The sequence below is a fragment of the Cotesia typhae genome, unplaced genomic scaffold, assembly GCF_013202065.1.
Source record: "Cotesia typhae breed Kobodo isofemale line unplaced genomic scaffold, CoteBio_Ctyphae contig_123, whole genome shotgun sequence".
NCBI classification, from domain to species: Eukaryota; Metazoa; Arthropoda; class Insecta; order Hymenoptera; family Braconidae; genus Cotesia; species Cotesia typhae.
In genome coordinates, this window is record NW_027423715.1 from 2,012,480 (window position 1) to 2,040,284 (window position 27,805).

The window sequence follows — 27,805 nt, forward strand, 5'->3', positions numbered from 1 at the left end:
TATCGAAACCATATGTTGAATAATTATTTTTCAATAAATATTTTTACTCTCTATATCGGATTTAAAACCAATATGTAATTTTTAATTAATAGTAGTATTAAAAATTTCCGATAGAGGGCGAATAAGCGCTTAATTGTCTCCTTATAAGAGAGTTAATTCCTAAAATATTAATTATATTTTACTCAGCTGAAGAGCTTATCTGATATTGGTATTTTAATTCAATAACGAGCTAAACCAATTTTGTTAACAAATTTTAACAATTTCAATAAACTATTTTTTACCTTCATAAAATCAATAGCCTTATCAGAAAATTCTTTCACGAGACATTGATTGAAAAAATACTAACTAAACACCTAAAAGGACTGTATAACCTCGCGGTTCGCTATACCCAATATCTAGTTACCCTCTGAACCTGTTAACTAAGGAATCTTACACCACTTACACCTTTAAACTCCTAATAGCAATCCTAATACTCGAAGTGAGGTTGTATTGCGGTGCGCTACGTTCGTAAATGCAGATGTAGCACACAATGGGATAGGAAGAAAAGGAGTTGAGAGTTAACTTGTAGATACGGATATACAGATTTGGGCTCGTAGTTTAAGTGTTTAGTTTGAGTTCTCTTACCGTAACTAGTAATAGTACTATCACTAATACTAATACAAATTCCAATAACTTTTCCTACCCCTGCTCTTCTCAGGCTCAGCCTCAGCGATCTCATGAAAACTAACCGCGATCATCCAGGATTCACGTTCTCTCGGCTCGAGTGCATCCGCAATGAAATTGTTATCGGTTTCGTGCTTTGTAACCTCCGATTCCAGTCGTGGATTATTTAAGCCCACGTGACTAAACGCAAACATGCTGTATGCTGATAACTGCGTTGTTGTGTGGTAAATAGAAATTATAAATTATAATATTGTCTTTAATTGTTTAAATTATTTCAGAATCTGTCTATTTGCCTTTCATTTTTATCTGCTAAAATGGATAATTACTGACTGAAATTTTTATTTATGAGAGGTAATTAAGTTGAGAGTAATTATCCTTAGATAATTGTTGTTTATTGTTGTTATCAGGTATTACCGAGTGGTAATTAGATAAATTAAGAAGCGTTAAAGTATAGGCAGTGAAACAAAACAAATAAAATGATATTTGGTTTTACTTTCAACTGCTTTCTCGTGTCAGTGTGTTTACTTGCACTTGCACTCGCGTTCGAGCGTGAAGCAACTATAAACCGAAAAGAACAACATGATATACGTGTCTAAGTCTACTTGTGCCGACTACGGGTACGATATGGATAGGTGAGTGTGTAAGTAGTTCTAAGTATGTATTTACGTGGTCAAGTTGTAAGCACTACTTGACCAAGTATTAGTATACTGTTGCTTTATGGTAGTAAGTTAGGTGTGTAATGTATCCGCCTATTTAATCGCTGGTATCGTGTGTACTGGCTATGAGTACCAAGTGGTTTTATATTTTACCTTACTGGTTGTTTTTGTTTTTTTTTTATTTTAACTTCTTTAACGCTATTTACCTTAAAAAACATTTTTAATTGATTAATTGATAAAGAAATATCAAATTATCCGGAAAAACTATTTAGACAATGTTACTTTTAGTAAACAATGTATATAACATTAAAAAAAAAAATGCTAGAATTTAATAGCAGTAAATAGTTCCGCGACAGTTTATCGGTGGCGAGAGATAGTCCAAAGTTTTCATGCACACAGCGTTAAATTGAGTATTTAAGTTTCATGATGTCAGTTGTTCTGTATTCGAAAGTTTTAATCCAATCATCTTTCTCTCGATACATTTAAAGTCGTCTTAAAAAATCAATTCGTTTTATTTTATCATACACTTGATAGAATGGGATGTCATTTTTAAAATAGATTTTTTAATTTTTATTTTTGGCGGGCTTTTTTTATTTAAATGGTGGTATGTTTCACAAGAATACTAACTTATTTATTAAATAAAATATTAATGTAAAATGTCATTAATAATTTTCCAAATAAATTCATAAAACAATAGGAACAATAACGATTGTCATAAATTAAAACAACAGTCGGCTAATTATTAATAACCACCAAGTTTAAAAATCCCTGTCATACGTCAAAGGTTACTAGGGAGGTTATCACGGTCGAATCGTTACATAATATCGGAGCCAAAAGTCAAGAGTCTCCTTTGAACCCAAGTACTTTGTCTAAAACCACAAAACACCGGAATTTATAGTTTCAGTCTAGCTGTGCACTAGTACACTTTCCCTGTTATGTTACCGCCGCGGCTTCATACACTGTCATCAAAATATCTAATGAGGTTGGAATAATGCAAAATGTAGAATGGAAAATGTAAAAGTACTACTAACAACAGCAATATAAGAAAATAGAGTAATATAAGCATTGATTACGTATTCTATTCTATTCTATCTCCTGAAATCTAAAACAATGCATATTACATGTTATTATTTTCAGCTATGATACCCCATTTTTTTTTCCTCCCGGTTTAGTTCGTAATATGCCGACGAGGTTTAAACTGGAACGTGCATGGAAATGGAAGATAATGCCGGCAAATTATTGAAATTTTCACCGGCCAGATAAAAGTAAATTATTAATCATAATCATAGTAATAATAATAACAAAAGTATTAACAAAATAAAAAATGGAATAGAATGGAATAAAAATGCAAGTTTGTTGTCATGAAAATTCAGGTCATGGTAAAATTATATAAGATGGTTTTATAAGATTTTACTCGGGTTACGAGGTTCATATTTTTCAATTTATCTACGTAAATACTCCTGACGTGTGTTTATTAAGATTTTTTTTTTTTTTTTTTTTTTTTTTTTTTTTCATTAATTTTATAGAGCAAAGAACTTTTGCTGTTCTTGTTAATTTAATGTCTAATTAAGGAGCGAGTTTTTTTACGATTAACTTGGAAACTTTTATCACTTAAGGGATTGGACAAATTATTGTGATATTATTATTTTTATAAGATATAGTTTGACAATAAAATGAACGAAAAACAGGTTATTTGAAACGTGACTTTAACACGTACGTTATACAGTGTGTTATATTAAATTTCCCTGAGATTACAAGATGGTAAATTGAGAGAAAGAGAAATTTTTGGGCGCAATAGGTATATTTACAAGAATGAAATTTGAGACCACGACCGGGTGTATGAGTATGAGTATATTCAATTACACGATAAGATAATGATTTATTAATTTTGTATATAAATTTCACAAGATTATCAGATATGAAGACAAGTGGGCTTGTGTAAACATTTTATGCAATAATAACAATAGTAATAAAATTCATTATTTTATTTCATATCAGATTCATGGCATCGTTTTTTATTGTAATTATTGCACATTACACTCAATGTTAACACTATTTTTTTTTATTACTCCATAAATTCGTTTAATCAGCGTAATATCTGCTGAAAATTAATGTCCAGTTCGTGTTATAAAATTAAAATGAATCTTTTTTTGTTAAAAAATTCGGAATTAATCAAATATTTAAATAATTTATCGCGTCATAGGCTGACGTCAAAGTCATATCAAATATTTAATTAAAAATTTTGAGTTACGAAAATTTTATGCTTCAATTTTTTAATTGAGTCACGCGAGTGTTTTTTGCTCAATTAAATTTAGTGTGTGAATCATATTTTATTTTTGCAGTTAAAAATCAAGAATTCAATTATTCAGTTGGTTTCAAAAATTGCAACAATATTAATTAATAAATTATTTTTTCATTTATTCAAAAAAAATAAATTTTTTTTAATTATAACTTCAAAATTTTCTTTTCCAAAGTCAAAAAAAATTTTTTATAATAAAAATAGAAGCATTTAAATAAAATTCTGGTTAAATGCGCAAGAGTTCAGTAGCTCGTGGTTATTTTGAAACAAAAATTTATAGAAATATAGGTCACTTAGTGGACTTAGTATTCTTCTCCTTGTTTTCTTAGTGCCTCTTCTACTCTCACACATTCACATTTTCATTCTTTTCTTATCTCTCATTTGGGATTTTTTCTTGCTCTTGCCATTTCATCTTATATCTTGTATCTTATAGTTAGAGATTCAAGCTGGAGCTTTTATTTTTCAGCGACAACTTGAGTATCTCAATGCGACGCACTCAATGAGATCTTTAAGTCGATGCTCTCTCATTTTTTAGTCTTGATTTTTTGCTCACGACGTCTTCCGGTCGTCTGAGTATTTTTCCATTTATAAAGAATAGAAATAGTAAGATGAAGATAAAGAGAAAAGATGAAGACTATAATAGAAAAAACAAAAGCTCTTTTACTTTTTTTTTTTTTTTTTTTTTTTTATCTTATTTTATTCAATCTACTTATAGTATATACTGGTAATAATTTGTTGATGAGTCCATTGTCGATTAAAATTAGCTGAACAGAATTAAAGATAAACTGAAATTTTATTTGTTTGGCAAATTAAACCTCAAATATTTGAATATTCTATTTGTTTTTCATCAAACTATCGGACAAACTTTTGACTGTTCAATGTGCAATTGAGGTTAATGTTTGACCTCTTGAAAAATTTATGAAAGTAGTTTATTAACTATTGAAAAAAAAAAAAAAAAATGACTTTTTTTTATGTGTGTATGCAACAAAAAGTTATTATTATAGTTATAGTTATAATAATAGAAAAAGTAATAGTATGCACTACATGTACGGACTCGTATGACCAATATTTATTTTTGGAAGAGTTCTCATTTTGAGAAATATACATCGAAACGAATACATAACTAACTTGCATTTTATTAGCATCGCGGTATTGTATACAGTAAAATCCCCATAGGTATGTTTTTTAAATTAAATGTGTGTGTGTATTATGGGGAAAATGAGCATTAGAGAGGAGAGGAGGAGAGCTAACTGAACAAGTTGATATGAGATGGAGAGTAGAGTGGAACCAATCGATCCACTTCTATATACTATGTGATAAAAAAATTGATTGATTGTCCTCGACCACCGACCACAATGAAATGTAAAAAGTTGCCTGGAGCGACCGCACAATTTGCGGTCCTGCGACTTTTTGATTTACGGTTCTGAAAAATATAAGATATTGTGACAAACTACGGACTAACTTACTCTTTTTTGGTTACTGATTCTTAATGTATAAATACCAAGTAGTTTGCTAATTTTCGTTCCCGAATGCTTTTACCAAAAAATTTTAATCAATCTATCTCGCCATCGATAAAATTGGAATGAGAGTGCTCAGTTTTTTAATCCAATCAAATAAGAAAAATTATCGGATTTTGGAGATGTTCAATTTATCAATAATTACATTTGTAAATTAAAATCGTCATACTTGTCTGCAAACCGTGAAAAAAATTTTTTTCGGTCATACCAATTTATATACGAGCCTATCAAGTCAGATATGACCTTTTTATCAGACTTTATATGGACATATTAAGCCATATTCAAAAATTTTTCTTTTGTATTATAAATAATACAAAAATATTATTATTAAAAAATTTTTTTAATTACAATCTTCATAAAGTTTCAAAAAAAAAAAACGACGTACACTTTAACGATCTAATTAAAACAAACTTAGAAGTTGAGAAAAATGAAATTATAAAAAAATTGAATAAAAAGTAAAAATATTGAAAGTACTTAGCATAATTAAAAAAAATGATAACACTAAAAAATAAGGGTTTCTTTTGTTATAGTTGGACGATACGGCATTACAACTTTATAAAGATGGGGACTACGGAGCTTACCTCGATCTGGAAGCGTCTATTAGCGAGCAACAAGAGGAGTTCGAAGGCTTTCAGACAAAGTGAGTACTTAAAAACAAACAAACAAATAAAAAGTAAAATATTGTAATCGATACTCGGTTGGCAAAGCGACAAGCCAAACTTTCAGCTGGTTTTCTCCTCTCGGTACCTATGTAATACCTCTAATATATAATAAAGCCACCCAATGTAGGGAGTAGCTAGAAATAGGAGTAGCCTGGAGCCCTTAGATGAGAAAAGGCTCACGTAGAAAAGCCATTTGAAATGCCCGCGAACTCGGTACCAATTTTGACGTCACACTAGCAGCTAGCTAGCATTATATGTGTGGGTGATATTTGAACTATTATATTATAGCTGGTTTAATTTTTCATAGCGCTTTTAAAACTCAGTCACGGCTTTAATCTTATCCCTTTTCATCGCATCACATTTTTTCACATTAAAACATCGAGAATAAAGGATAATATGTTATAATCCTAAAGATTATTTTGTGATTTAATGTAAATATTATCGTTATAATCCATAACAAAGTACTGAGTTCCACGTTCATCGTCTCAGCCCTATCTACGTCGTTCTCGAATTGTATTTCCTCCGTGTATATATATGTACATATATACATTACATTACTCGTAGACCATATAATAGCAAACTAACGAATGTTTCGATGCCCGTGAGCGAAAATCTCTCCAGTGAATTAGTATCGCCGTTTCGGAATAGGATGAACTGCGAGTGGCGTCGCAGGTAATTAAAGCAGGTAACCGCTCTGGGATATGAACGCGAGTTTGCTTAAATTTAGCCAATTTCATGTTGGAATATATGTTGTATATGTATATATATCTATTATTGGTCGTCTGTGAGTAAAATTTATCTACGACCTTACGAGTGTGCTTTTGTCGTCCATGTAACTATTTTTTTCTTCCTCTCTGTGCTCGTTTTTTCCAATTATTTCGTTATTAATTTGTTTAAATTAAACAAATAATTGATTTACGTGATTTTTAGTTGTTGATTTTTATTATTATATGGCCTCAACGGGAGTATTGGGTACTCTATTATCAATTATTGCAATATAAAAATAAAAAATAAAATGAAATATGAGTGTTTAAATTTTAATTAGGATTTTTATGATGAAAAAGTGCAGTAATTTCTGCAGAGTATTAATACAAAAATTTATTTCATTGCAATTTTTTCAATTTGGCATAGAAAAATAATTAAAAACATTTTTTTATTATTGAAAGTGGGTTATTGAAAGTTGGAAAGAGTACAGATTTATGATAATTTTTTATTTAAAAAAAAAATTCACATTTTTTTGAAAGAAATTGCATGTGATGGAATTTTTATTTGAAGTGTTGAAACGTGAGTTTTTGATTTTCCAAGTATGTCACCGTAACAAGCAATGAAAATAAAAGTGTAATATTGTTATAGACGTAGTACTCCAATATGGATTTGAATTATACTTAATGTAGTATTGATTTTATAAAAGTAGAGTATTAAGGAGGAACCATATTTTTCATCATTTTTATTTAATGCTTTTTATGCGTCAACTATATTTATAACTTTTTATTATTATTTTATATATAAATAGAAAAAGATAGAAAGAGACGGAAAATGTACTTGATGTTAAATTTTAAAAAGTTTCTTAAGCTTTTTTCAATATTTCATCTCAATTACTTTACGGTAAATTGAAAAAGTCCCAGATAAAAGAGATGCTGCTGTAAGACTGTTTTTCTCTTTCATTTTTATTATTAATATTTTTTTTATAATTCATCTAATGAGTTTACTTTCATAAACGTGTTGTTATTAAGTTTTTTATTTATCTTTAAATTTATAAAATTTATTCTGCAACTTTTTCGTGCTTTTGTTGCCGGGCAATTACTTAACTCAGTAGAGAATCGCGGGTAAATGATAAAAGCATCTCAACAATTTACATCTCATAATATTTTTATTATCGTGTAAATATAATTCATTATTTATTCATTTAATTACCCACAGAATAATTTAAAAATGCAACCATTTAATTTTAATAGTTTCAATTTACTCGACTCTTTTTTTTTTTATCCGTCATTGTTAGTAGAATCTTAAATTACTTATAACATAATCGCATTTATTCATTCCGTCAGAGTCATGATACATATTAGATTAAAACAATATAATTATTAATCAATATTTAATTGTACTTGCATAATCGAATAAACGTAGCTACCGAGGTATACACAAAATATTCAAATCAGTTCGGTGGGTTGTAACCTTCCTTTCATTCTTCGTCTTGTTTAATGGAATTAATGTTTCCTGATAATTTGATATAAAACCATTAAGATTGAATACAACAAAAGAGAGTTAACTCGGTAAGATGAATGTTAATTGACAATTAACTATTTGTATTGTATCATTTTAATCCTTTTTTTTTTTTTAATTATATTTTTATTGTTTTATGAAATTTATTTCGAGATTTCAATAATTAACTAGATCCTGTCTTTGTGAAAAAATGTAGTATCTAATCAAATTTTCATAATAATAATAATAATAATCTTATTATTTATTATTATTATTATTATTTATAAACTTATCCAACACCTGAGCGGGTGGAAGCTTTTTGGACTGAGTTATATGGAGATCAACCAAACGTGAACGCCAATACTCCAGCTCTGCACGACTTCAAAGCATTCTGTCGGGAACACCGTCGGCAGAATGCTGATGAAGAGAGCCCTGCAGTCAGTGTGGATGAAGTTCATTCAGCTCTAAATGGCAGCAAAAATTGGGCTGCCCCGGGACCAGATGGCATTAATGTCTTCTGGTGGAAGAAGTTTACTTCTACCCACCTCCATCTGGCCCGCATATTTACATCGTACATTAGAGCTGACGATCCGATTCCGAACTGGCTTGTAGAAGGGAGAACCGTACTGATACCTAAAAAAGGTGACTTGTCTGACCCTAAGAATTTCAGGCCTATCACCTGCTTGAATGCGGTTTATAAAATTTTTACAAAAATTTTAAATAACCGTATCTTGCAGCAGATAGAGCCTGTATGGCAACAGATATATGAACAACGTGGCAGTAAAAGAGGCCTGTCAGGTTGCAAGGAGAACCTGATAGTGGATCGATGCATCTTACAAGATGCGATCTACTATCAACGCAACCTGTCAATGGCTTGGATTGACTATCGCAAGGCATTTGACTCAACTCCTCATGAGTTGATTTTATATCTACTCAAATGCCTGGGAGTCAATCCGGAAATAGTGGAATGCATTCGGCGTACAATGCAGCTCTGGCGAACGCGTTTTCACATTGGAAGTGGAAATGCATTGCACGTAACCGGAGTTGTAGAGTATAAACGGGGGGTCTTCCAAGGTGATTCCTTGAGCCCTCTGCTGTTTTGCGTTTCACTGCTGCCTATATCTGTTGCTCTCCGTAAAACTCGTGGGTACTCTGTGGGGCCTCCGGGTGATCGAAACTATTCGATTACCCATCTGCTTTACATGGATGATCTGAAGCTGTATAGTGCTGATAAAGATCATCTACAAGCGGCCCTCAACATCGTAGCAGAGTACACACGAGATGTCGGAATATCTTTTGGGTTGGACAAGTGTGCGGTCGTACATCTGGCGAGGGGTAAGTGCTCTGATACTGGTGATGATGTCGAGTTAGTGGATGGGAGCGTCTTAAGACAATTAGACGCCGGGGAGTTGTATAGATATCTAGGAATGGAAGAGCACCGCATGCATGCGGTCTCTGAAGTCCGAGCAACTCTCCAGAGCGAGTATGTTAGGAGACTCCGGAAAATTTGGTCCTCCGAACTTTCCGGCAAAAACAAAGTCTCAGCTACTAATATGCTCGCTGTCCCAGTCTTACTATACACTTTCGGTGTCCTGAAATGGGCCCGAAAGGATTTACGAGATCTCGACATCAAAACCCGTAAGATCATCAATATGAATCGGAGCATGCACCCCAATTCATCAGTCGCCAGATTATACCTCTCCCGATCCATCGGTGGGAGAGGTTTGCAGAGTTTGGAGCGGCTTCACGACCGTTTGGTCCTGGGTTTAACACACGAAGTTGTCAATTTTACTGCAGACGAGGATGACTTTCTTATGCAAATTGTACATAAACATGAAAATGAACATAAGGGGTCATTCTTGTATAAGGCAGCAATATATGCGGCAAGAACCCTTGGTCTTGGAGAAATAAACGCTCTTATGGAACTCCGAAAGGAGGAATTTAAGAGCGTCATCAGGAACGCCGAGGAAAAACTACTCCTTGGCGAATTGATGGACAAGTCCATGCACAGCGTGTTTTTTAAACACGTGCGTGATCATGACTTGTCCACCCAGCTGACGTTTTCCTTCTTAAAGTCAGCTGGCCTGATGTCCGAAACTGAAGGGTTCATATTTGCCTGCCAAGATGGTGTCATTAACACTCTAGAGTACCGTAGCAGGGTTCTCCAGGTGCGGCTTCCGGACACGTCCTGTAAGAGGTGTAAACAACATCCGGAGATGCTTATGCACCTTTTGTCGGCATGTCCAGTGCTGGCGAGAGGTGCATATATCCAGCGTCACAATGCTGCCCTGAGAGTACTGTACTACTATCTTCGTCATTGCTACGGTATTGACGTGACACCAGTGCTGCCTTATTTGCCAGGAGATATTCCCCAGGTTGTTGAGAATGACAGTTGCAAAATTTATTGGAACATGCCATTTGCAACAACTCGGCGGATAGATCACAACAAACCTGATATTGTGCTCTTCGACAAGGCCACTCGTGACATTTATGTCATTGAGTTCTCGGCCCCGGCTGAATACAACATCTCAGCCAAAGAAGAGCACAAAAGACAAATATATCAGGATCTCCTGTTTGAAATTGGCAAACTTTACCCAGGTTACCGTGTCAGGCTTGTCGTCCTGATTGTTGGCGTCCTAGGAGGGATGAAACAGTCTTTTGTATCCTCACTTGCCAAAGTTCCAGCTTGCTCATCAAAAGCTGAGTTCTTGGCAGTTAGGATGCAGAAAGCTGTTATACTTGGTTCTCTCCGTCTCTTAAGGGAAATGACTTTGGCCTGCTGTGATCACTAACCGCCTTGTTGTGCGGAGTGGTCCAGCAGTAACGGATGAAGCTCAGGCTGGGCCCTCGGAGAATCGGACTCCGGGGATAACCCCCCTGAGCATTTAATAACAAAATAATAATAATAATAAATAGAATAAAATAATTAAAATTAATTTAACCATCAATAAAAATCACACTTGAATGTCTTTAAATGTTTTAAACATAAAACAATATTTCACACGTGAAATGGAACAAAAATTATTCATACGAGTAAACAATTATTTAATAAAAAGCATCCTTTGCTATTAAAAGAGTAAACTCCATCATTTACGTCTCCGAAAGCAAAACAAATAAATAATTTATTAAATTTATTCAGAATGTATATTTATTTGCTGAAATAAAATAAATTAAATTGACAGAAGATCGAAAAAGTAAATGAACGGCAATGTAATGATAGCAACTTGTAAATAAAAAAAAAGTTAAAACGGAATATTTAACTATAATTTAAGATCTAGCCGAGCGTTCAATCGATAACTGAAGGACAAAAAAAAACGATAATGTATAGATAATATATTGCCGGGCATTCGGAAAAGAGACAGATGTGAGTGGCTCGCAGCAAGAAGTTTAAGATCGATCGATACCGTTTCCGTTTCTCGACATCGTATCGGTACAAGAGTAGAGATCCATCGTCGAGAAGTTGAGACCGATGCGATGCGAGAAATCGGTTCCGAGGTGAAGAGCATCGACATTCAGACGCCGCGACCATTAACGAGGTGTCGGGCTGTCGTTCATGCGGAAGTCGCCTCTACTCTTGACAATGACTCCTGTCGTAATGCACACTCGCTGTATATATCTATATATATATTTAGACAATTAATTAACTTCTACTTCGGCGGCGACACGATAACAGCGGGTAGTATTAATGAATTTACTTAGTACCGTACAGTCAAGGAATGTACATTTAATATTATTGAGAAAAATTTACCATGATAATTTATAGTGCAAGTTTATTTATTTGCTGAATTGGTAATAACGACATACGATTAAATTTTTATCATTGGTTTTTTTTAAAAATAAAATTTTTAAGAATGTCAATTTTTCGATTTCGAAATAATTTTTTTAAAATTTTGAGTAAAGTCATGATATTTATTCAAGTACATTTACACTGTAAAAAATTGGGAGTTTCTGGAATTTACCAAAAGTTGTTACTGTAAAAATTAAAAAAAAAGTTGATGTAATTTTTTTTTAAATATTAAAATTTATTTGTTACATTAAACTAAGAAAAAAACTTACAAAAATTAAATACGCACTTTGTAATTTTTAAACGTATAAAAACTATTTATTATTTTAATTTAATAAAAAAATGCAGATTTTTTTTATTAAAAATTTTTTTTTGGAGTAAATTAAAGACAGGAGGGATTAAATTAATTAAAAATAATCTACGCGGCAAACTTTTTACAGCGTAGACAGATGTGAGAGATCTAAATACGGTAAAAGCATAAATTTATTCGAATCATCAATAAAAACGATATACATTACCATAAAATCATGCTCCGTTGAGTTTTCAATTGACCGTATTCAAAATTACACCACAAATAACTGGATTTAAATTGTAAATTTAAAAAAATCCAGGAAAAAAAAATTTATATTAACCGCAATGCGTAGAGGAATCAATGCCATCAATAATTCTCTCTTTCAACGCTCAATAATATTTTGATCTCTCTATCCAGACCCTCTCAATAAACTCTGACTCTGCTGCCACTGAATCCATGTGTCGGCAGATAATAAAAACAAATTTTGTTTCCGGATTCACGCGTAGAACGCACCACCATCACCATAACTATCGCATTCACCTCTCGACACACATTTACACCTATACCTATCATATTTATTTACTTCTACTCTACGCGAGTTTCTATATATGTTTTTGTATATCCGCTTTTTCGGTTATTTCGGATACATCAACACGAATTTTCACGGTTGTGGCTAAATTCGTTCAACCATTAAAATAAATATTTACTGTCAAGTTTATATTTCACTCAATAATAAATGACAATAAACTATAACACAGTTATTCTCGTGATTAATCAATTATTATTTTTTTTTTTTTTTTTTAAGAATTTTAATCTTGGACTTTTGAAGAAAAATTTGTAAATTTTATTTTAATTTAAAAATTAAAACAAATTTACAATTTATCTCTTTTGTTATTATTATTTATTTTTTAATTCAATTCTCAAATAAGATTCGGTTTCAATTTAAAATTTTTTCACACAAAATTATTATTATTATTATTATTATTTATATTTATATTGTCATAAATTTGTAGCCTAGTTTTGGGTTATTCTCTTACTCACCATCCCCCGTTAAACATTATGAAAATAAATTTAAGAGAAAGATTTAATTCAATGAACTATCAAGAACAGCTGTGAGAGTATTATCGCACCGAGTACATGGCCTATATAATATCTACTGGCTCGACACGCGAAAATGCTTGAGAAAATGGAAAGTTGGTTTTTACAAAAAAATAAAACAAATAAAAAGTAGTAATAAAATAAAAAAAAGAATTATTGCCAACTGAATAAAGACCTCCTGATATTTTACATATCCTTGAATTTTATATTATTATTATTATTGTTATAGCGTAACATATCTCACGTTTACATTCAATTTCACATATGACAAACTGCTTTATTCATATATAGTTAACTAAATTGAATTTATTCTAAAAGCTATTTTTAAACAATAAATTATCTTATCTCTTACTTATTTCTCACACTATTCAACTCTGTAATAAAATGATAAAAATTAAATCAACCCCGCTGGTGATTTATGTAAATAATCTTTTATTGAGAAATGACTAATAACTAGTAGTATGCAATGATTATTTTTAAACAAACTTTTTTCAATCGATGACATCTAATTTTAGCATTCATAAGTTCAACGACATCTACATTACACTATCTACCGTATACCGTAGTGATTGCCCCAAAACACTCGTCCAAAAAAAAAAAAAACCTGGAGGAACTTAGCTAACGAGAATAAAAGTTTTAAATTTATGCAAAATCAATGTTAAACATCTTTCTCATTTACCCGTTGAATAACTTTAAATAGTTCTAGTTTCTTCAATAAGTTATTGAAAATCTTACTGCGTTTCTTTTACTAAAAATACCTTGATAAAAATTTCATCGGAGTTGATAATGCAGTTCATTTGAAATTATCTATTCGGAGAAGCGTTTTTTAAAATTATTAATTATCAATTCTTGCATGGATAATTAGTTTCAATAATTCTGTCTTTCTAGACATTAAAATTTTAATTATTCAGTTCATATGATTCTGTTAAATTATCATCTTACAAAATATATTATTAGAAACTCAATTTGTTGAATAATTTAAAGAAATTTGAGATCGAATTTTCATATCATAAATGTCAAAAAATCTATCTCTGTTACAAATTCAAATTATTTCCAATTTTTTATTCATATAAATTAATTCTTTTATTAACAATCATAATTCCTACTCCATTTTTTGTGTCATAAATTCCTAAAAAAATATTACAGCCCTAAAAATAAAAGCATCTAAAGTTTATAAATTATTACCATTTTATATCAAAAATCAATAATGTTTTTTTTTTTTATCGCCGTAAAAGCGAAAAAAAAAAGTTGTAAAATTAATATCAATGATAATTTATTAAATAAAAGCGATATTTTTTAACGATAATATTAAAAGCTGGCGATAAAAGGAATAAAATAAAGAAATAAAGAGCGAAAAAATAAAAATGGTATTCAGGAAAAGTGATAAAAGAAAAGTGATTCAAAGTACAGTAAAAACCGATGACCGGATGTCGTTGTAGTCGTCGCTTATACTTTAAACTTTTTTTCATCCACCGGACCAGTACCGGCTTTAGCTCGAGCTGTAAGCTAAGAGAGAGGAGAGGATGCAGCTGGAGGAAAGCAGAGCAGAGAAAAGTGTTTCCTAGCAGATAGATACAGATATAGACCGGCATTATAACATGTATAGGTCTCGCGCGTCCGCGACCTCCCGACCTCGCCCTCGATTCACGTTCAGATAAATCGTTTCGCCGTGTCGCCTCTCGCTCGATCTATTCACGAGATATCGATTACGTTGAAGAAAAACGACGGAACACGTCACTCGATCTCTGACTGGCTTCTCTGCTCCTACATCCTACACTCTACTATCCCTCCAATTTACTTCAATAGATAGACGACAAAAAGAGACGACAGACGGCTTTACTGTATAACATATCGATATAGATATAGATATAAATATAAATATTATTATGTGTGTGTGTGTCTCGAGAAAATATAGTAAAGTGTAGTGTTGGTTTATAGTAGGTCGAGACTTTTCCGGCTAACATATCACCCTTCTCTGTATGACTTTTCCTCCTATCCCTATTCGTATACTACTGTGTCATGTGTGCTTGCAGGCACTCTCGGAGTTGAGTAGTCTCGGAATAAATCGCATAAGTGGGTTTCACAATCTATTCCCAGGCACGTAACCCAACATTTTATAAATATCAACTCTCCTCACATATATATTCCCCGGTTATTGTTCATACCTTCAAAATTATGTTAAGTTATATCAACATCATTTGTCATTTTTGTTTGCCTCATACTTAACATTCGTCACTAAATTATCTGCCAAACGTTCCTCTCTTTCCATTCTCTTTAAAGTCCATGTTATTATTGTTTTTGTATGCTCCACATTTCTTCGACATCTCTGTCGACAGCTATGCTCTTTTTTAAACATCTAACAAATCTGTTGGAGTCAAACGGCTTACTTTGTTCACCAAAAAATCTTCAAATTCCTGTTTTAAAATTTCGTATATTTTTCTGAACTCATTTGTGTTTGTAGTTTTTAGTAAAAAAATTATATGTAACATATCAGAGAATATTAGGCCATTTATAAACATATCAGGTCACATCTGGACATATCAGAAGATTTTTTGACAGGTTATTTGTAGTGAAAAAAAAAAAAAATTCATCCATAAATTTTTATATTTATCATTTGTTAAGGACATTTTTTATGACATCAAAATGAATCATGACAATTTTTACTGTAAATACTTAAAGTTTAGTGGAGTAATAAATCTTATGAAATTAGCATGTTAATTTCGAAAATATGATTTATTTATTTATTAGCAAAAATTTTCAAATCATTTAATAATGTCAAACTATAGGCTTTAATTATCCATTAATTCAATTTTTTATTTATATTTCAAATAAAACGTGACATTTTTATTTAATTATAAATTTCAGTAAGCTTGTTTTTTTAAAATCAGTATAAGTTTGATAGAATTTCATAAATAAATCGCGACTGGGGATAACATCTTGACTTGATAATATTCCGTGAAAAGGTTGATCGGTCAAAATAAATCTAAGGACAATTGAAAGCTTATTGATTGAATTGGTATCCCATCATATTTCATTGACAAAAAGATAAATAGCAAATAATATCCCCAAAGAAGAAAAAAAAAACGATAACCGTTCACAAATCATAAAGTCAAAAAAATTGAAGCCTTGCAATAAATAAAGGGCGATAAAAAAGCGATTTCTCACCCACTAGCCCCAGTCTCGGTATTATGAATTTAAAGAATTCATATCTGAGAGTAATAACAAAACAAAAATAAAAAAAAAAGTGAGTTAATGAGGAAACCAGTTAATGTTAAAAAACAAAAAGAGGTGAATTTAACGACCCTATCATCTACTTGTAGTGTTAACTTGGTAGTGTGGAGCGAGAAGAGAGTTTGCAAAAAAAAAAAAAAAAGAGCGCAGACCCTTCTCATCTTCCTTGAGCGCTTTTGCGGTCGTTCTTTCTTTCCTATAGCGGTATAATTGCGGCTTTTCCCATAGGAGAATTCCAGAAGGTAACTTGTACGTGCAGTGGCTCGCAACCTTTTGGCGTTCCAAAAGGAACAGAGTCGTCCTACACTCAAAAATTTAACAAGTATGAGAGTACAAGTTTATGTATATGAGTAGTATACAAAAAAACTGGCAAGTTAAGTCACTACGATACAACAGAGCGCAACACACTGAAAGTTTATCACGAGTGTGTGCACGTACAAGCCCACAGCAAATACTCACCCAAGACTTTTCGTGTTTTCTTGACCCTCTTTCGAACCCTCCAGCTGTCTCTCGTGTATATCCTCTCATTTTTCTCTGTCCCGTATACATCGTACATCGCTTCATATATTTTTTATCATCTTCATTTCTTCTCTGCTTCTCTACATACATTTCATCGGGGAAAATATCATATCAACTAATTCATCATATTTTTTCTCCTTACGGTTGTATCATCGTTGTTGATGCTTCCTCAAACCTTTTTTTCTTCACTTAATACTATTTTTATCCTTTTTCGGGTAATCGCGCACTGGGAAATAGAAATATATGACAAAAGCTTCGACTTATCGTCACGTTACTGTATCAAATCTCACCCCAGGGCTTTTACCTAGTCAATCTTTTGAGATACGTATTCAAAGATATTGTGTTACTGGCTTGATGTACATATACATCTATACATCTATACATGCATAAAGAGAGAGAGAGAGAGAGAGAGAGAGAGAGAGAGAGAGAGAGAGAGAGAGAGATTTGTGTCATACATCTTGTATGTATTTCAGTGTATGTATTTATTGGAGACCCTAAGGCAAACTTTACAAACATTCTCAAGTAGTCCGCGACTTTGCTGACGGGCATTTACCTAAGATCGTTTACGTACGTCCAAGTTTAGAGGCTAGACATCTCATATGATACTTATGCATATCTGTCCTTACTGCCTTCTGCATACATTATTATTATCGTACAAGCTCTAGTGCTTCTTTAAACATTTTTACAGTCGCAATGTTTACTATTTTTTCAATTAAAAGCCACGGACAAAATCGGTCTTTTATTTTATTTTTTTTTTTTTTAAATATTTCAAATACGTGAAACAGGTTATAGGCCAATACCGCTATAAATTTATTATAAAATACATAATATAAAAATTTAATATTTTTTATCGAGTTACAAAAAATTTTATTTTAATAATTATTATCATTTTTTTTAAGACACTAAAATATATTAAAAATAATTTTCATCTTTATAAATGTAATTTTAGTCAATGAAATTTCAAGTATAAATATTTAATTTTCTCCGAGTATAGGAATTTTTTTGTTTGAAACAAAGTTTGAAAATATCAAAAATAATTTTTATTAAATTCTCATGTTGCCATTCCTTTTATCACTAATCCTCTCTCTGAAAAAAAAAAAAAAAAAAAAATTAACAAGCTCTAATTATTTGAAAGTATAATTATAAACTAATAAAATAATAATTATAATGATAAAAGCTTAGTATAAGTTTCGTGGTACTTGAAAGTTTGAGTCTACGATAAATCTATCAAAGAGAATAGCTTCCTTGTTAAAAATATATAACGATAAATTACTAAAGTTTAATTATCAATTAAAAATAAAAGGAGGTAAGTCGAGGCAAAAGTAGTCTAGAGGCAGATACATTTATTATTAATGCAAAGGAATTAAATTTTAAATTGGAGCAAAGCCGTTTTTTGACTCATCCGGAATATGAACGACCAGAGAACGCGATAATTACCTACAAAAATAATGAATAAACATATACATTTAGAAGTTATTATTTTAATAACTATATTCCAGTATCAGTGTATCAAGCGACCTACAACCTACTGTATGGGAAAATCTTTAAAATAATTGTTAAATTTAATTGGACATGGATATATATGCATCATATACATAAAATGCCCACATGCAAAAATACGACTGTCACTCTAGTGAGTCCCGGAGAAAAAGCCATTGTATTTGCATTTCACATCTCTTAATTTCATGCCTTCGTAACTCTACCAGGATACTTCACTCTGGCTCTTTTTTTTCTTCAATTATATTTTTTAAAACCTCGGGTCCTCGGTACACCCCATTAGTATATTTTTTCAGCCCTCTGATGTACGGAATTAAATAATAAAAACAAAAAGCACCCGGCTAAATTATCTTATCTCATAAATGTGAAAACGAGTGAATTTTAAATTTCAAATTTTATATTTCAAAGCCTTCTAGATTACACGACAGAAAAAAAAAAAAGAACAAAAAATCTAAAGTTTATTTTTAAAATATGTGAGAGATTATTAAAGGGATGTCAGATAATTTGCAACAATTTATTCGGCACACCTTCCTCCTTTCTCTTGATTTGTACCTCTTTAGAGCAAACTTTACACTATATAACACGTGTGTATAAATATATGTTTATATTTGTGAGAGGTGAACTAAAAGAGCGCGCTCTTTACACCACCACCACCACTTTTCTGCCCGAAGTGTGTCATAACTGTCTTTAAATGCAAAAATAATCTCTGTATCTCCCATCTCCCATCTCGCCGGGTTAAAATAACTAAATAACAATCTGTATCAAAGATTATATTTTATGCAGCACATTACATAGTCATTGCACTTTGTTACTCAAAACATTTTCTATAAATAACCTAACTGATTTTATTTTTATACAAATGAATAAATTTAAATATTTTCATTTTTATTCAGATTATTTAAAACAGCAAAGAATTTTTATCTGATAAAAATTATCGAATTTTAATGACCGAAGTATTGAGCCACAAGTCATAAGTTTGAATAAAAATTTATTCCAATCTAAAAACTTGATATTTTTCAGATTAAAATAAAAAATTACTCTGTAGAAATTAATCCTTACGCGGAGTGTTTAAATTTCTCATTCTTGCAATTCGTGTGATGGGAGCGGAATTTACTCCCGACTTTTAACAGTGAAGTTTAAAATAAACTGAAGTAAGAAAATAAAAATAATTGTATTGCATCGACATTTGAATTTTTGTGAGTACCGTTAAAACAAGAGAAGGAAAGTCAACAAAACCTATATTGCAATACCTAACGTTGGTTGGTATTACAGTAACCAGTAACTAGTAACCAGTGACCAAAAATAAAGGTATCGGTATAATAAGCATTGGTTAGATAAATGTTTGATGTTGCTGAAGATAATCGGCAATTAAGTTTTAATACGAAAGGGAGTCGTATCCAGCATTACATAGGAGTACCAGCGGTACTGGTCGATGGGTCGTTAAGCCGTAGTAGTCGATGGTTGCGGTAGAGCGAAGGGATTCCAGGAACACGGACCAGCGACACGTCTTCATTAGCCTTTCATGAACATTACCCGTTCCGTTCGCCGTATTCGTGTCCTTCTATTCCTTTCTGCTACCACTGTACTGCTTCTACTCTTACTCTTACTCAGCGTTAGCTTTAGCCTTAGTACACCTACCGCTATATACTATGCAATGTAATGTAACTTACCCGTGTACTTCATACTCATCCTCCTCCTACGACTAGTTCTTCTCTTACTTCTTCTTGTACTCATTCTCATTCTCATTCTGGTACTCGTTGAATCTACTGGGACTTTTGGATTATACCTAAAGATCTCTTGGTTGACTCGAATACCTTTCGAGTGTAAACCCTTGACTGTATTTTATCAATATAGAGCTACTTAACCACCCTCGATGAATTAATGCTACTTTTAGTCTGACGTAAAATTGCATCTGAAATAAAATTTAGTGTCGATTTTTTTTTTTGGTCTATTGTAGAAATTTTTCCCATGCCGTTCGATTTTTTGAGGTATCATTTATAATTCATCTTTTATGAGATCAATCTTAAGAGTAAACAGTTTCGTAACCTTTTAACCGAACTTCAATATCTCATCAGCTAATAATCGTAAAAAAAATCAAAGGCTTCTTTCAAAAACTCTAATAACTTCTCTATAAGAAACTACCAAGGTTTCTTGAAAAAAAAAAAAAAAATTTTTTTTCTTCCTCTACATTAACACGGTGATCCTATCGCCGATTGCCTCAAGAAACTTTCGTGCTAATTAGTTGAATGTTCTTTTGAACCAAAAAATGATACTGAATCTTGCAGAAAAATTCTGGTCAAACAAAATTTTCTTGACCAAAAAAAATTTATTAGTTCTAGAATTTTTCTGCTTCATTCAAAATGATCAAAATGATTTTCTTAAAAGATAGTTCTCCTGTCAATGTATCCATATTATCCCTAGTAGCTCGGGGAATGCAATGTAGTGAACTAATTAAATTTCTGACCATGTTCCTTACAGTGTCAATAATTGGTGCTTTCACCTAATCAAATACCTCGATACATATATATATATACAGATTTACATGATATGGACATTAATTATTGACAACTTGAGCGTAACTTATGTCAGTGCTCTCGAATTTGCCATTTATATTATTGAAAGAGGTAAATATTGGCTGGGTATTGACGTCCGTCTATGATGATGATTTTGGACAGACTTCAGAGTAAACTCTGGCCAGCGAAGGGATCGAATTGTAGGTGGTCCGGGTGAATTTGAGTCGTTTGAGTCAACTGGTGTGTACTATCAACCATTATACACTATCTATACTTTATACTATCATGTGTACTTGGACTTGTAGGATACCACTCACAACTGGCTACTGGGATGAGAGTATGTTGTGTGTTGTGAGTTGTGTAGTACAGATAGAGAGTGACTACTGTCCTCTTACTACAAACTACAACTACTTGTCTTTCTAGTGAGTGGTACGGGTGGACAGAGCAGAGGGATGTTATAGCTAGTGGAACAGTAACGCTATGCGGGAAAGCTCCTGTTTACGACGGGTGCGTGCGTACAGAGGCAACCTCCACTCCCCGGAGAATCACAAGGAGAATTCGTAACATCACTTGTAGTTCTCTTGGGAGATAAGCTATGTAAGCTTGTTGACGATTTATACGTTATACAATAAATTGACTCTGGTGAGGATATTTGTTGAGAGCGAGCCAGGAGCCAGCGAATGAGCTGAAGGTCTACTATACCATACTACAGCCTCTACGCTCTACTCTAAGGATGACACGTATAGTATATGAAATCCCATACCGGAATACGGATCTCGGAATCCGGAATGGGAAGGAGCCAGAAGGATATAAGTTTACTCGCTTTGTGAGACGTGTTTTCATCATAACTCGGATTTAGACGTAATCTCAAACACTGGCTTTTATCAAGAAAAAAGGCTAGAATGCCTGATGGTGATAAAATTTATGCTCTTTTTGTGTTTTTCTAACCCAGTTTTTTTTTTTTAACGTCAAAAATTAAGTTTGAATTTTTTTAACTTAATTACTGTCATTTTTTTTTAATTTTGGTCAAATTTGTCTTTTGGAAAAATTTTTGAGAAAAAAATTCAATCAATTTTTGTTTTTTACAAATTTTTGATTGAATTTTTTATCCCAAAACTGTCAATCAATTTTTTTTCGACCAATTTAAACTAGTTGGAACTTTAATTTTTTTTTTGTTAATTAAAAAAGTCCGTAATAACCCGCAATAACAAAAGTTAATGAGTTTAATTGGATGATATAATTAAATAAGAATTATTGTCTTAGTAATTTCATTCTCAAGATATTTTATAATAGCACATAACTGTATTTTCTACCCAGTGTATGATATGTGCCAAAAACATATTTAATTTTTATTTAATCTAAATCCTGAGAGTTGATCGTGGAAAATTTTTTTGCGAAACTAATTGATACTAAATATCTCAAAAAAAAAAAAAAAAAAAAAAAAAAAAAAAAAAAAAAAAAGAACACGACAGCTGCCCGTAAATTAACGATCTTCTTCATTTTTTGTTGCTAAGCTTAGAATTAAAAAGTGCATTTAATTTCAAAGTTGTCAATCACAGATTAAACTAATCACGTTTTTTATAATCTCCGTAAAATTGTTTGGTAGTACTAAATTTATTTAATTAATAAAAACAAATAAATAAGCGTCTATCTGAACTTTTAAAATAGCATCATGTCAAGATCACTGATGGAAGGATTTGTTAATATTCAATTATATGATAATTAACGGATAGTAAATTTTATTTAAAATGGTAAAATTGTAATTTTAATAATTAATTTGTGATATTAATTATTCAAATACTACAATGCAACAATTACATTATTCAGATAGTAATAATTGCAATGAAAGTGTCAGAAAAATTGAAATGTCACCCCGGAGTCTGAATTACTATTTAATACCCTAAAAGTCAACAAAAACACAAGTATATTTTATAATTTTTTTTCTTAGTAAAACCAACTAAGCAAAGCAAGATATAAAAAATATAAGTACAAGCATCACGATAACACCCAAGGCGAGGTGAAGTGAATCGAAGGAAAAAACCGGGAAAGAGTAATCACAATATAACAATGCAATTTGTAGAAAATATCCCACAGTCCAGTTTAAAATCTATCTGGGATATGTCCGGGCGATTACAAGGTTTGTTTCATCCTCGATTTAACAATAGTTGGAATAACATTCGCCGGATAGGCTGGCTGTAAGTTGCAACTAATATAACTGACGAAGAAATAATATAACGCGAATATAAATGGAGCCGTCAGTAAATATAAACGGTGAACAAGGAAAGCGGGAGCAAGTACATAAAGCCGAGAGAATCTAACGGTGTAACCCTGCTATCTGGATGACGAGTCGTTCCCTGAGTTTAAACAGGGCAGAGGAATGTCTTGTGGTTGTTTCCCATTGTGTCTATGTAATCAGCCACTGATCTTCCGTGAACGTTCCCACGCTGACAACCATCTTCCAGGGTCCTGTCGTCTTGTTGTTGATTGCGATATACCCTTCCCTTTCCTCCCGGGCCTCCCCGACGGTACATTAGTGTGATGTATCTATCTTGTGGTTGTTACTGCTCAATACGGTGGTTAAACTGCTCCAATAATCTATCGACCACCTGCATATAAGTTTAACCCAAGAGTAAACTCTAACTGTTGGCCGGGTTCAGATTTTAATTTGTACGAATTTATTCTGCTTATCAATTTATCTTAAAAGTTCATTTTTCAGACGATTTTACCAGGGTCGAAAATAAAACTTAGTCTTCACTTGATTTGACATACTTTCCTTCAGATCTTGACTTTTTTTGACTCAAATTACTAAATTTGACTCTTATTGTCTTATAAAAAGCTAACTGCACACATTAAGTGCGAAACCTAGCAATCTTAAATTGATGGCACGAGTCTAAGATTATGGCGCCCAACTTACTAAAAGCACTTCTATCAAAACTATTGTGATCTAACCTTAATAACAACATAGTTAAGAACTTTCATCACTTACTTTATATTAAAAGGGTAATAGTTCTCAAAGACTCAATCTTATAACTCATCATTTTTTATGGTCTCATTAAAAGCCGCATCTCATCAATTCGAACTCAATAGACATAAAGACGTTGCCTATAAGCTATGAATAGTATAGGTACTTCATAACCATAATCCATAAATCATAACCATCAACCAGATAATAGTGATGTAGCATCGAAATCGATTAGATGTCTTCATTTTGATAATTTTTTATCTATTTCCCATTGTAATGTTTAATTCCAAATTTGAAGTCAATTTTTTGATTATTTTTCGTTTAGTTGGAATTCATTTGAGACAAAATACGTCGTTATCAAATCGATAACACTTGCTTCAAACACTGTTAAAAAATTTCATGGTAATTTTAAAGAAAATGTTTTGAAAGTGATTGGCAAAAAATTTAGCAAAAATTTAAATCGAATATTGTAATAATGAAAAAATTCACAAGTTGATTTATTTTTTTATAATTTTGAATTGTCATACATTGTTTTGTAATTTTACTCATATTTTTGCTTATAAAACAATTGTAATTAAAAAAAATATTTTACCAGTGCAAGAAGTACATAATTATGTTTGTTAACATCATTTATTTATCAGTTATTACGATCATTACTGAAGCCCCATTTTTTCTTTTATCCCGCTATTATTTCCGACTTATACACATCCTGAGGACAACTCACCCACGCACTCGTTCTATATTAATGTTATATTTACATATTGTTACAACTGTTTTTGCCAGAATGTTGATTAAACACGTGTGCCATTTATTACCCCAGAAAAATGACCGTATAAGTCTCACCAATACGACATACATTGTATTTATCGAGCATGAAAAGGTAAACAGTAACAGTAACATTTGTGCCTTATTTGCGATTCTGATTATTTATATTTTTTTAATCGACTTACGAAGCAAGAACAACAGAACAGAGCGACGCTATTTTCTCGTCATTATTATCCTTTCCGTCATTTCCTTCATTTTTACATAACACAACTGTGTATAACGTATAGCGTATTATAGATTAAACCCGTGTGGAGTTACCGTATCCCAGACTCGACTGCTCGACTCGACGTCCTGTGTTTTGTCATGTGCATGTGTGTTTTTGCTTCCTCGCAATAAGTAGAACACACCTGAATTGTTAATGAGGCTGTGCTTTAAAGCAAATATTTCTCCTCTGTGTATACTATGTATATATATATTTTCATATTGAGGTTACTGTTTTTTTTTCTACCTTACTCCCTCATTTAACTCTTTTTTTACAAATTTAAATAAATTAATCACATGTTTAAACATAGACACTGAGAATAACAGATGTCTCAATCTTTAATTAATTTAATATGTCAGAATAAATTTTTAAAATTCGTATTTAAAGGATTTTAAGGATTAACCGTGCTATTTTTTCATCATTTTATTATCATATTATAAAAAAATTAATTTGCATCAAGAAAAAAAATTTTTAACCAAAAACATCACTTTTTTAAATATTTTGTTGAATCAAAAAACTTGTTGTAAAATCTTTCCTTTGAGTAAAAAAAAAAATTATTTTGATTATACTATATATTTAAAAATCAATGATTGATAATTTTAAATCCAGTTGAAACTTAAAAAATTTTTTACCATTAAAATAAAAATCTGTATTATTTTACTGCTAAATATTTAAAAAAAATAAAATAACTTTACGATTAAAAAATATTGCGTGGAATACTTTCCAACCTTTAATTATCGTGTGTAATAAATTATTTAACCGTAATTCAGTTGCAGTAATAAAAAATAATGAGGGTATTTTTAAATTTAAAGAGTTCCATTTGAAAAAACAATTTTTTTTCCATTAATATTATTAAATTTGTAATTTAAACGGTATTTTTTTAATTTGACGGATGCGTAGAAACCGAGGAATAAAATAACTCGAGGTAATGCAATGATAATTGGGAACTAAATATAAAAATTTGAACACACGTGAGTATGTATAAAATGGGATATAGTTACAGTTTATAATCAGTGAAATTAAATCGCACATTGCGATACTGAAGATCAGTTGAATGGAAGTAAATAAAGCTGAAGTAATTGGGGGATTACGGAGATATTGAGGTGGTCGATACCCGCGCGTCTGAAAAGAGGTCACTGTGGCCAGCCTGCCGTTCGTCCAATATGTGCAATACACTATATACCATTATATATATCCTCAATACCACTGTACACGGTCCAATCGATTCAAAGACTCAACTCGAGGATCCGGGAACCAATATATCCTCATAGCATGTTGTAAAGTTTCGACCAAAGTCCAGTGCGTCATCAGCGACCCTTGCTTTTTCATCTTCTTCCTTTCTCTTCTAATAATATTTTTTTTGTTGCTCACTCTCATTACTCTATTTTGTTTGTTGATTGCTTTGTACTGGAGATCTAATGTACTTCAGTTTTTTTTTTTTGTTATCTTAAGATTAATTATTCCAACATTCAATAGTTCACTCATTTACTATTTTTAAATAAGTTAATTTGACGAGAAAAAGCGTTTCGTTAATCGAATTCACATGTATTTTTTATTCATTTATTTACTCCCGTAAAAACATACAAAAGCTCTTAAACTGAGTATAAAATAATTTATATATACATGAGTTGGATACGAAAATAAATTGATAAAAAAATTAACTTGATTAAAAAACAAAATTCTTGGATTAATAATATTATTTTGAAAAAAAAAAAAAATTTAGCTAGAATCAAGCAAAAAATTGTTAAATTAAGGAATTATTCTTATTGCAAGTTAAGTTTTCATGATTTAAGAATTTTTCTCTTTAATTAAATTAATTTTAAATTTTAGTGTATTAATAAGACATTGATTATTTAAAATTAATTGGTAAATTTTTAAATATATTGAATGAGTAATGTTGGTAAGCTTGATAATTTTTCATTTCATTTTTTTTTTTTTTTTTTTTATAATTGTTGTTAATATTATTTTTATTCATAAATTAATTTTAATGTAAATTGAAGTACACGGCGCCAATTATTTTAGCAATAGTACAACTTTTAAACACGTTTTTTTGTTTCCAATCATTAAATTTAATAATTGACCACCACAACGTTTGTTATTCATTCAGTTAAAGTGAAAAATATTAATTGAAAAAGCTTTCATTAAAAATATAATAAACAAAAAAAAGTTAAGTCATAATGAATAGATCATAATATCATTAAAATTATAATGTAATTTAACGAAACAAAAATATTTACGTATTTGATAAAACTTTTTTATAGAGGCAAGTTTTTTTTTTTTTATTTACATGAATTATTATCCGGTGGTTCAGTACTTGAGAATACGTGAACCGCATTCAAAAGCATCTTCGCTGGTGTCTTTTCTGTCAACGGTTGTGTGGTGCCACGTGTGCACACTATTCCCGGTTCGCTTTATACCCGTGGTGAATCGTGCGTGATATGAGTTTCTTTCAGCTTTTACCAACAGCCGCGAGCCGGGCACCCAAGATGAAGCGCAGTCGGAAAAAAATCTAAATAAAACTAAAAAACTCTGGATAAACTTTGGTCTACAGCCGCGACAAGGAAGTAGACGAGAATCCTCCCTAAGCATTATTATTATTATTATTATTATTATTATTATTATTATCATCATCGTATAAAAGTATAAAGAAAGAGCTAATAAACCTCGCCGAACAAATCTCTACAATGAAGTCGCTTTTTTTACAAGCTTATAAATATTTTTGTTCATTAAATAATCGGCTAATCTTATAATTAAAATCTTTAAATTTGTTATTTTACGCAAAGTCGCGAAAAAAAAAATTTTTTTATTTCAATTTCAATACAATAATAATTTTAACTTTTTAAGAAACTTATCAAAAATTAATTTTTATTTTAATCAAGAGCT

General features: G+C 31.3%; 1 protein-coding gene across 6 annotated transcripts in view; it reads left to right on the forward strand.

Annotated features, from left to right (window-relative positions):
• Fhos (Formin homology 2 domain containing) overlaps positions 1-27,805 on the forward strand; it is a 133,358-nt gene that overhangs the window by 53,457 nt on the left and 52,096 nt on the right. For all 6 annotated transcript variants that reach the window (XR_012480243.1, XR_012480246.1, XM_074252144.1 and 3 more), the window contains one exon: positions 5,666-5,775. Coding sequence is in view for 4 of the 6 variants with exons in the window: in XM_074252144.1 (XP_074108245.1) it covers positions 5,666-5,775 (110 nt within the window). In the remaining 2 variants the exon portion in view is untranslated. The remainder of the gene's footprint in view (positions 1-5,665; positions 5,776-27,805) is intronic.